The sequence below is a fragment of the Plectropomus leopardus genome, chromosome 13, assembly GCF_026936395.1.
Source record: "Plectropomus leopardus strain MGB_pleo_1.0 chromosome 13, ASM2693639v1, whole genome shotgun sequence".
NCBI lineage: Eukaryota > Metazoa > Chordata > Actinopteri > Perciformes > Serranidae > Plectropomus > Plectropomus leopardus.
Genome location: NC_142188.1, coordinates 555,001 through 565,000, shown reverse-complemented (window position 1 = coordinate 565,000; position 10,000 = coordinate 555,001). Strand labels below are relative to the sequence as shown.

General features: G+C 43.0%; 2 protein-coding genes across 5 annotated transcripts in view; both read left to right on the top strand.

Annotated features, from left to right (window-relative positions):
• The window catches only part of ncoa4 (nuclear receptor coactivator 4), a 12,480-nt gene extending 8,311 nt beyond the window's left edge, over positions 1 to 4,169 (top strand). For all 3 annotated transcript variants that reach the window (XM_088086912.1, XM_088086913.1, XM_088086914.1), the window contains 4 exons: positions 1 to 708; positions 2,399 to 2,677; positions 2,834 to 2,926; positions 3,008 to 4,169. The exon at positions 1 to 708 is cut by the window's left edge and continues 15 nt beyond it. In XM_088086912.1, the coding sequence (XP_087943038.1) occupies positions 1 to 708; positions 2,399 to 2,677; positions 2,834 to 2,926; positions 3,008 to 3,013 (1,086 nt within the window). In that variant the 3' untranslated portion in view covers positions 3,014 to 4,169. The remainder of the gene's footprint in view (positions 709 to 2,398; positions 2,678 to 2,833; positions 2,927 to 3,007) is intronic.
• Positions 4,170 to 5,288: 1,119 nt separating this feature from the next.
• Positions 5,289 to 10,000, top strand: part of LOC121964980 (uncharacterized) — a 14,624-nt gene continuing 9,912 nt past the window's right edge. The window contains exons 1-2 of one of the 2 annotated variants that reach the window (XM_088086922.1): positions 5,289 to 5,421; positions 6,253 to 6,313. The gene's annotated coding sequence lies outside the window, so the exon portion shown is untranslated. Of the gene's footprint in view, positions 5,422 to 6,252; positions 6,314 to 8,492; positions 9,169 to 10,000 lie in introns of those variants that run through there. The other variant, XM_088086920.1, reaches the window with a different exon arrangement.

Genomic DNA, 10,000 nt, shown 5'->3' with positions numbered 1-10,000 from the left:
CTGTCCTCGGTGGACTTCCTGCAGGCCTGGGGTCAGCTCAGGGACCTGGAGGCGTGGCTCCTGCAGGAGGCCCCCGTCAGCAGGGAGAGGGCCGACAGCAGCTGCAGCTCCTCCTTCTCCATCGAGAAGATCGACGAATCAGAGCTCGCCGTCTCCCCCGAGGAGGAGGAGGAGGAAGGGGAAGAAGAGGAGGAGCTGAGCGACTGGCTCATCACCCCGCCCACTGTTGCTATGGAGACCATGTCAGATGCCGAGCGGTGGCGGCGGGTGCTGAAGCCGTTCGAGGATGGCTGGTCGTCCAGCGATTGGCTGGCGGGGCCGAGCCGTCCCCCCGCCGACTGCGCCTCCTGCTGTCAGACCTCCACCCGGGCCCTGGAGATCGAGAACCTGGGCCAGCTCAAGTGCCTGAAGACCCCGCCCACTCCCAGCCCCGTCTCCAGCCCCGCATCTCCTGCCCCCCTGACGGCGGCGGCCCTGGAGGCGTGGCTGCAGCAGGTGGCACCGGTGCAGAAGAACTGCAAGGCCAACGAGATCTGCTCCGCCTACTCCGACTGCGTCTGTGAGGAGAACTGCGGGAGGGAGGCGCTGAGCCTGTGGCTGCTCCGACAGGACGGACGGGACAAGAACGGTGTCCCTGTGACCAAGAACACCACGCCCAACGCCAAGAACACCACGCCCACCCTGCTCCTCAGGGAGCAGGAGCAGAAGGTGACGACTGACCTCGATTTAATCTGCTCGACAACATTCAACGACGACACTGAAATACTCTTTACTGAGGGGACTTTATTCTGAAAGTTTCCACCTTAACTTTAACTGAGGGGACTTTAATCTGAAAGTTTCCACCTTAACTTTAACTGAGGGGACTTTATTCTGAAAGTTTCCACCTTAACTTTAACTGAGGGGACTTTATTCTGAAAGTTTCCACCTTAACTTTAACTGAGGGGACTTTATTCTGAAAGTTTCCACCTTAACTTTAACTGAGGGGACTTTATTCTGAAAGTTTCCACCTTAACTTTAACTGAGGGGACTTTATTTTGGCAAAGTCCTCTTGAAGTCAGAGTATTCCAGTGGTATTAGTACTAATACTTGAGTAGAAGATCAGAGTACTCACAGGTCCCACAGCCTCTGCTGTCTGCCTCTTTGTTTGTTTATTAGTTTGCTTTGTTTTGTTTGTTTTTGTGTGTTTGTGTGTTTTGTTTGTTTTTGTTTGTTTTTGTGTGTTTGTGTGTTTTGTTTGTTTTTGTGTGTTTGTTTGTTTGTGTGTTTTGTTTGTTTTTGTTTGTTTTGTTTGTTTGTGTGTTTTGTTTGTTTTTGTGTGTTTGTTTGTTTGTGTGTTTGTTTGTTTTTGGTTTGTTTGTTTGTTTGTTTGTGTGTTTTGTTTGTTTTGTTTGTTTTTGTGTGTTTGTTTGTTTGTGTGTTTTGTTTGTTTGTGTGGTTTGTGTGTTTTGTTTGTTTTTGTTTGTTTTGTTTGTTTTGTGTGTTTGTTTGTTTGTGTGTTTGTTTGTTTTTGTGTGTTTGTTTGTTTGTTTGTGTGTTTGTTTGTTTTTGTGTGTTTGTTTGTTTGTGTGTTTTGTTTGTTTTTGTTTGTTTTGTTTGTTTTGTGTGTTTGTTTGTTTGTTTGTTTGTGTGTTTGTTTGTTTTTGTGTGTTTGTTTGTTTGTTTGTGTGTTTGTTTGTTTGTTTGTTTGTGTGTTTGTTTGTTTGTGTGTTTGTTTTTGTGTGTTTGTTTGTTTGTTTGTGTTTGTTTGTTTTTGGTTTGTTTGTTTGTTTGTTTGTGTGTTTTGTTTGTTTTGTTTGTTTTTGTGTGTTTGTTTGTTTGTGTGTTTTGTTTGTTTGTTTGTGTGGTTTGTGTGTTTTGTTTGTTTTTGTTTGTTTTGTTTGTTTTGTGTGTTTGTTTGTTTGTGTGTTTGTTTGTTTTTGTGTGTTTGTTTGTTTGTGTGTTTGTTTGTTTTTGTGTGTTTGTTTGTTTGTGTGTTTTGTTTGTTTTTGTTTGTTTTGTTTGTTTTGTGTGTTTGTTTGTTTGTTTGTTTGTGTGTTTGTTTGTTTTTGTGTGTTTGTTTGTTTGTTTGTGTGTTTGTTTGTTTGTTTGTGTGTTTGTTTGTTTGTGTGTTTGTTTTTGTGTGTTTGTTTGTTTGTTTGTGTTTGTTTTTGTGTGTTTGTTTGTTTGTGTGTTTTGTTTGTTTTTGTTTGTTTTGTTTGTTTGTTTGTGTGTTTGTTTGTTTTTGTGTGTTTGTTTGTTTGTTTGTGTGTTTGTTTGTTTGTTTGTTTGTGTGTTTGTTTGTTTGTGTGTTTGTTTTTGTTTGTTTGTTTGTTTGTTTGTGTGTTTGTTTGTTTGTTTGTGTGTGTGTTTGTTTGTTTGTGTGTTTGTGGACAGTGACCGTCTCCCCGTGTCTCCTCAGGTTCAGGCCATCCTTCAGGCCTGGCTCCACCCAAACAACACCTCCTCCTGCAGGACTCCTCTGCAGGCACTCACCTCCTCCCTCTCTGGCTGGGTGGCTCCTGAGGAGGAGAAGGCCAGCAGAGAGGAGCACAGCTCCCAGTTCAAGCCTTACTCCTCCTCCTCCTCGTCTCCCTTCCAGTGTCCTCTGGATCCAGATCTCTGGGTGCTCCCAGGAGGTCAGCCCCGCCCAGCAGAGGAGGAGGACAAATGGCTGCTGAGGAAGAGGAGTCAGGCTCAGGTAATAGGACCACTGAGACCAGCACAGAGCAGCACACACCCGTACAGACCAGTACACACCAGTACAGACCGGGACAGACCGGAACAGACCAGCACAGAGCACTGAGTCCAGTATAGACCAGTACAGAGCACTGAGTCCAGTATGTGTCTCCTGCAGGAGCGTCTGGCGCTGCCGTCCGTCTGTGACCTGTTCTCCTGTATGAAGATGGGCGGAGACAAAGACAAGTGGCTGCACAAAGCACCTGAACAGGTGAGTCTCACTCTGTGGCGTAATGCTCCTTTAACACAGGTCATGTGATGTCATGTGATAACTGAGTCTGCTCTTCCTCAGATGTGACGATGACGATGGTGGCGAATGCTTCCTCTTCTTCTTCTTCTCTCCTCGGGGAGTCACTTTATTCTCGCTGATCAGCGCACACGACCACAACAATCTAACCATCGCCGCCTTCTCTCCTGTGACATCACCGCGCTGAGCTGCTGCCCGCCGCTCTCCTCCAATCAGGATCAGGAGCCGGCCGCGGAGAGGCTCCTCAGCTCAGCTTCCTTTTAACAGAAAATTAATCGATTGAAATGTTTTAGGTTCAGCTTCTGTTTGATTTTAACGACAGCGTATGGGCGGAGCGGCCGCCATGTTTCTGATAAGTGATCGATTATTTCATAATCATGGAAACGTCTCGGATGTTTTTCTTTGATTATTTTTGTCTTTAAATTGTTGCCGACATTGACGATTTATCCACAGTGAAAACAATACATGTCCCAGAATGCATTTCATCAGCTGATCCTGACAGGAGGTGAGGGGGCGGGGCTAAACACATGGTGGGCGGGGTTAAAGCTAGATACAAAGTAGCTTATATTTTAACGGAACTTATTTTATCAAAGCTGTTTTTATGATTTCACTTCCTGAAACAGAATCTCTGTTTGGGCAGCATGTTCCTTTTTTTCTTCTTCTCTTGTTTTCCTGTGAAACTGCTGAACTCCAGAGATCTACTTCCTGTCCAGACTGCAGGCCGCCCACACCTCGCTGCTGCTGCAGTCTGCACGCGCTCAGTAGAGGACTGTCTCAGATTGATTATTAATATTATTATAAAAATTTTTAAATGTGAAGAGTGTGTGAGGAAACATGCAGCTGTTGGATCCTTCAAATTAAAAGCTCCTGGACTCGTTTTAAACTCTCCTTTTTGCCCTGAGCGTTGACTTTCAGGCATCTCTGTCGCTGACCGACCATCTCTCATCTGATTGGTGGAGCTCATTAGGTGTGAAACACCTCCTGCAAGACTCAGCTCAGGGCAGAAAGCAGTCAGAGAACTTCATTTCCCAGAATGCCTGTGGTGGGAGCAGCCTGCAGTCTGTCAGCAGGCAGGTCACATGACTCTGCAGTCAGCAGTGATTGGTGCTTTTTACCTAGGGGGTGGGGCTTCTGGCATATAAAGCTGTGATGTCATCAGTTCTCTTCCTGCTGTGATTCTCTACAGTAATAAAACATGCTGACATCATCACTGCGTCTGTGACATCATCACTGCGTCTGTGACATCATTGCTGCGTCTGTGACATCATCACTGCGTCTGTGACATCATCACTGCGTCTGTGACATCATCACTGCGTCTGTGACATCATTGCTACGTCTGTGACATCATTGCTGCGTCTGTGACATCATTGATTTCTGCTGAAAGTTCAACTTGAACTTTCCTGTTTACCTTTAAATTTAGGGAACTTTAGTCTGAAAAGTTGCAGCTGAACTTTAACAGAGGGATTTTATTCTGAAAGTCCCCAGTTTAACTTCAACCTGTTTTTATTCTGAAGTTTCCTGTTTTACTTTGAAAGGATTTTATTCAGATAATTTTTCAGTTTAGCTTAAACTGACAGGAATTTACTTTTATTTATTTTTTTGTGAAACTTCACCTGTGAAAAAAAATCCCCTAAACGTTTCCAGTTCTTCTAAAAAAAACTCCAGTTTAACCAGCAGCAGAGACGGAGGAAGTACATTTACTGCAGTAGAGTTGTGAAGAACTTCCCCTGCAGTAAACGTACTGCATTACTTCCCAGTTTCCTGTTTGAGTGTTTTCACTAAGTTTGAGCTCAAAGTCAAACTTTAGACCGTCTGATTGTCGCTCTGTTTCTGTTTTAGTAATTTAATAATCGTGTTTTTAAAACTGACTTGACTGAAGGAGAAACTACCAAAATAAGAGCGGGACGATCTTCACAAACACAAACAGTAAACGTCAGTTCAGCTGATGTTCAGTGGAACCAAACAGGAAGTTCACCAGAGGGAAATAAACCAGTTTAACTTGACCTGACGGGAATTTACTGTGAAAGTCTCAAAAAAAAAAAAACCTCAGTAAATAAATGATTAAAAAAAACTATGAAGAACACATCGGTCCTCTGTTTAATATTCATCTGAGCTCATTTTTCACATTTATTCAAACCTGAGACATTAAAAATAAAAAGTCATCAGTCAGCATTTAAAATGACTGTACACACACACACACACACACAAATACACACACACTGATAACACACTGATAAACTTCCTGTTTACCGTGGTCACACCCAGCAGCAGGAGGACACTGATAGACAGAGCTGTGACATCACTGTGACATCACTGAGCACACTGTGTCCCTGTTTAAAACCCCTCAAAGTAACTCACATGTACTGAGAGTACTTTTACTGCACTGTACTGTTGGTGACTTAAACTGCTACCACTGATACTAATAATATTACTGCAGTCTGCTGATGTGACAGCTGCAGGTACTGAAACTCTAATCTAATCTAATCAGTGTGTTTTCTTTAGTTCTCCTACATGTCGGCCGTCGCAGTCGGTTACTGAAGTTCTCCTGCATGTTGGCAACTGTAGTTCTCCTATGAGTCAGCCACCAGTTCTCCTACATGTCTGACGGCTGTAGTTCTCCTACATGTCCGACGGCTGTAGTTCTCCTACATGTCCGACGGCTGTAGTTCTCCTACATGTCTGACGGCTGTAGTTCTCCTACATGTCTGACGGCTGTAGTTCTCCTACATGTTAGGCGGCTGTAGTTCTCCTACATGTCTGACGGCTGTAGTTCTCCTACATGTCTGACGGCTGTAGTTCTCCTACATGTCAGGCGGCTGTAGTTCTCCTACATGTTAGGCGGCTGTAGTTCTCCTACATGTCCGACGGCTGTAGTTCTCCTACATGTCTGACGGCTGTAGTTCTCCTACATGTCTGACGGCTGTAGTTCTCCTACATGTCTGACGGCTGTAGTTCTCCTACATGTCAGGTGGCTGTAGTTCTCCTACATGTCCGACGGCTGTAGTTCTCCTACATGTCTGACGGCTGTAGTTCTCCTACATGTCAGGCGGCTGTAGTTCTCCTACATGTTAGGTGGCTGTAGTTCTCCTACATGTCTGCCGGCTGTAGTTCTCCTACATGTCTGCCGGCTGTAGTTCTCCTACATGTCAGGTGGCTGTAGTTCTCCTACATGTCCGGCGGCTGTAGTTCTCCTACATGTCCGGCGGCTGTAGTTCATTCACACCTCTGGGGCCGTTGTGTTGTGAGTAATCAGAGAGATTCCAGGTTAAACTGAATTTGTTTTTTTATAGAATCGGTGGATCAACATGTTTCCAGTCTGTGACCTTTGACCTCTGACCTGCAGACACTCAGGTGAGTCCAATCAGCTGTTTGTGCACTTCAAGGTGTTCGGGAAAACATGGCGCTGAGGATCAGAGGCTTTTATTTGGGGCTTTCTCTTGTTTCTGTTCTGTTTTTTATTTCCATTCTCGTGTCTTCAGCAGCTGTTAGAATCAAACTGTCGTGAGCAGACTTGTTTTTTTCAGTTTGTGATTTCCTGTTTTTTTAATTTTGTCGAGTCAGTTCCAGTTTTGAATCTTCTGGGAGAATCGGGGATTTTTCGGAGGTTCGTACGCTCGGTGAAGTCTCACCTGATGAGCGGGGACTTTACTCTCTCGTAAAGGAGAATTTCATATTTAATTCTCTCAGTTCCTCACATGACTTCAGTACATGTTTACTTTAACCCTTTGAAAACCGGGAAAAATGACTTGATTTCCTTCAAAAACATGGGCAGAAGGTGATGAGCAACTAAAGAGGAAATGACCCAGAAATTAGCAAGAAAATAGTAAAATAAAATTCATCTGAAAAAAACCCAAACAAACACAACAATGGGAGTAAGAAAAATAAATAAAAAAGTAAATGGCACAAAAGAAAATTAAATAAAATAAACAAATAAAAAAACAACAACATGAAAGTGAAATTATAAAATGCATAAAAAATCGAACTAAAGTAATCATACTGAAATAATTTCAAATATAAATTTATGATAATTATAAAGATATATTTTTTCTGGACATTTAATCCATAGCCTTTTAAAAAATAATTCTCTAAATCTACAAATGTCTCAAAAGGGTTAAATACTGGTGAAAAGCTTCTGAATGCAGCACAAGCAAAGTGACGTCGCTCCAGGTCTTAAAGGGTTAACTGACTGTTTTTGACATATTTTTACGTCTCGGTTAAATATTAACTTCCGGTTTACATTTAGTTCATTATTATATTATTATCTCTTATTTTAACTTTGCACTATTTATTTTAGTTTGTTCAGATTCTCGGTTTTAGTCGATTTTTAAAAATATAAATATTAATCTGTTGTGCAGGCGATAAAAAGACTGAAGATTAAAACACGGTTCATGTTTTCGTAGGATAGACTAACACTGCACAGTTTCATTCAGACTTCACCTCCCATGATGCATTGCAGACTCTGTGCTGTGGGGAGAAGGCAGAAAGCGCCGCCTGCTGGAGACTCACTGCACTTAAAAAACATTTAAATCAATCAAACAAAGAACAAATTATTATTATAGATAGAGCTGCCACTGTGACAACAAAAAATAATAAATAATAAGTAAATACATTTTTAAAAAGTTATTATAATTATTATTACTTGAACGCTCATGTCAATAAACCAATGGCTATTAAGTGTGACACGAAGACACGCCCCTTCATTTACATACGGTTACTAAAACCAAGAAATAAATAAAAAGGGAAATTATTAAAATGATAAATAAACGTAACACGACTAGAATGACTTAATTAATATGCAATAATAAATATGAAAATAAATAATACAGAAATAAACATTTTACATAAACAAAACTATTTTATTTATTTATTTTTCTATTTCTGCACATATTTATTCTCAAAATAAACCTGCAAATTTTCATAATTGAGACTTTTATTTTTTATTATGTAATTTTTTTGGGGGGGGGCGGGGGGCATTTATTTTTTTATTATGGCAGGTTAGGTCCTCCATAATGATGATGCTGTCAATGTAAATGAGCAATAAAAAACCTTATTGTGTTGTTTTCCTGAAGGATGTAGAGAAATATATGACTATTTTCTGATTGGATGAAAAAAAAACGTCAAGATATCAGTATGTTTTATAATATTTGTGTCCAGAGTGATGGAGGTCTGACTCTTTTATTATTTCTCATCTGTTTTCTGAATCTTTACTATTTTCTTTTTTGTAAATTATAGAAAATTAACGACTAATAATGCTGTTTATGCTTCATATTTGTGCATTGTATTCTGCAGTTGGAAAGCTCAAACAAAAAAACTACCAAAAACAAAAAAACACAACCCCCCCAAAACAAAACCAAAATCCATAACAAAACAAATAAAAACGAAAACAAACAAACAAACAAACAAACAAACAAACAAACAAACAAACAAACAAACAAACAAACAGTGATGCTGTAGTCCAGACAGAAGTTCATGTTCAGATCGGCCATTTTTCCGCCGGCTTCATACAGGACAGTGAATGGCGGGAACCTCCGGCAGCGGTGAGACTCAATTATTAAAAAAATTAATTCTTCAAAATATAATCGATACATATTGTTTTATTGTCATGCCGAATTTACCGTAAGCGTATAAGAAATGTAAATATTAGCTGAAAGAATCATTAGTTTTGTGTAAAAAGGATAAAAAAGGCCAAATAATCTAAAATTGATCAATTTTTCAAAGGAGTTCTTCACTCTCTGAGAAAACGTGGCTTCTTATTGTTAGTGAGGTGGTTAAACTCAGTCAGAGATCCGTTAAAACCGTGAAGTTTATCCGGTTTATTCGGTCTCCGTTAAAACGATTAAACGGGATGTCCTCGAGCGTCACGACACCTCGCGACACTTGGCGGCAGAGTTTGCGGGTTTTCAGTCCATCAGCCAATCAGAGTCGATGCACCGAGCAGGCTGCGCAGCGCGTCAACCAATCACAGGCCGCGGAGCATCCGGACGGTCTGCCGCGTGCCGCTTCTGAGCCGCAGCGGCACATTCACTCTGCAGGAGGACCCGCCGCTCCGCCGCGCTGCCGCGCCGTCGCTCGGCAGCAGGTCGCAGCAGCGGACAGGCGGCCGCGGCTCTCCGGTGCTCCGGTGGATGTGACAGAGCAGCGGCGGCGGAGATCACCGACTCATCCAGCGGCGAACAGGGACAAGCGGCACCGATCCGGGATCAGTGGTAAGTGTCCGCGTTCACAAAGATCTCCGTGAATTTAAAAATACCGAAAACACGGCGCGTTATGACGGAGCAGCGGCGGGGCGGTGTGTGTGTGTGTGTGTGTGTGTGTGTGTGTGTGTGTGTGTGTTAAATACCGGGATAAAGCCGGTAATGTTGCTGCTGAGCGGAGACTCGGTGCCGCTGCTGCGGTGACAGGAAGCGACCAGGAGGCCTGAACATCACCGCGCTGCTCCTCCTGCTTCTCCTCACCATCATCTCCTCCTCCTCCTCCTACTCCTCTCTCCTTCCGTGTCTTCTCCTCCTCCATTTCGTCTCGTCTCCTCCTTCTCCTCCTCACCCGCCCCTCTCCTGCTCCTCCTGTACATGTCATCTTCTTCTCCTCCTCTTCTTCTCCTGCTCCTCTGCATCTTCTCCCTCTTTTCATTGTCTCCTCTTCATCCATCTTCTTCTCCTCCTCCTTCTCCCTTTCCTCCTCTTCATCTCCTCCTCCCCTCCTCTTGGTCTTTATCATCTCCTCATCTTCACCTCCTCCTCCTTCCTCCTTATTGTCTACTTTGGCTCCTCATCTTCTCGTCCCCATCGTTGTCTCCTCTTCATCCATCCTCTCCTCCTCCCCCTTCTTCTTCACCCCCTTCTACTTCTTCTCCTCATCTTCTCCTCTTTATTTCCTCCTCCTCTCTCCTCTTCAACTCCTTCTCTCTCCTCCTCATCGTCTCCTCTTCATCTCCTCCTCCTCTTAATCTCCTCTGTCCTCTTCTTCATATCCTTTCACCTCCTCCTCTTCATCTCCTTCTCCTCTCGCCTCCTCATCCTCTTCATCCCCTCATCTCCT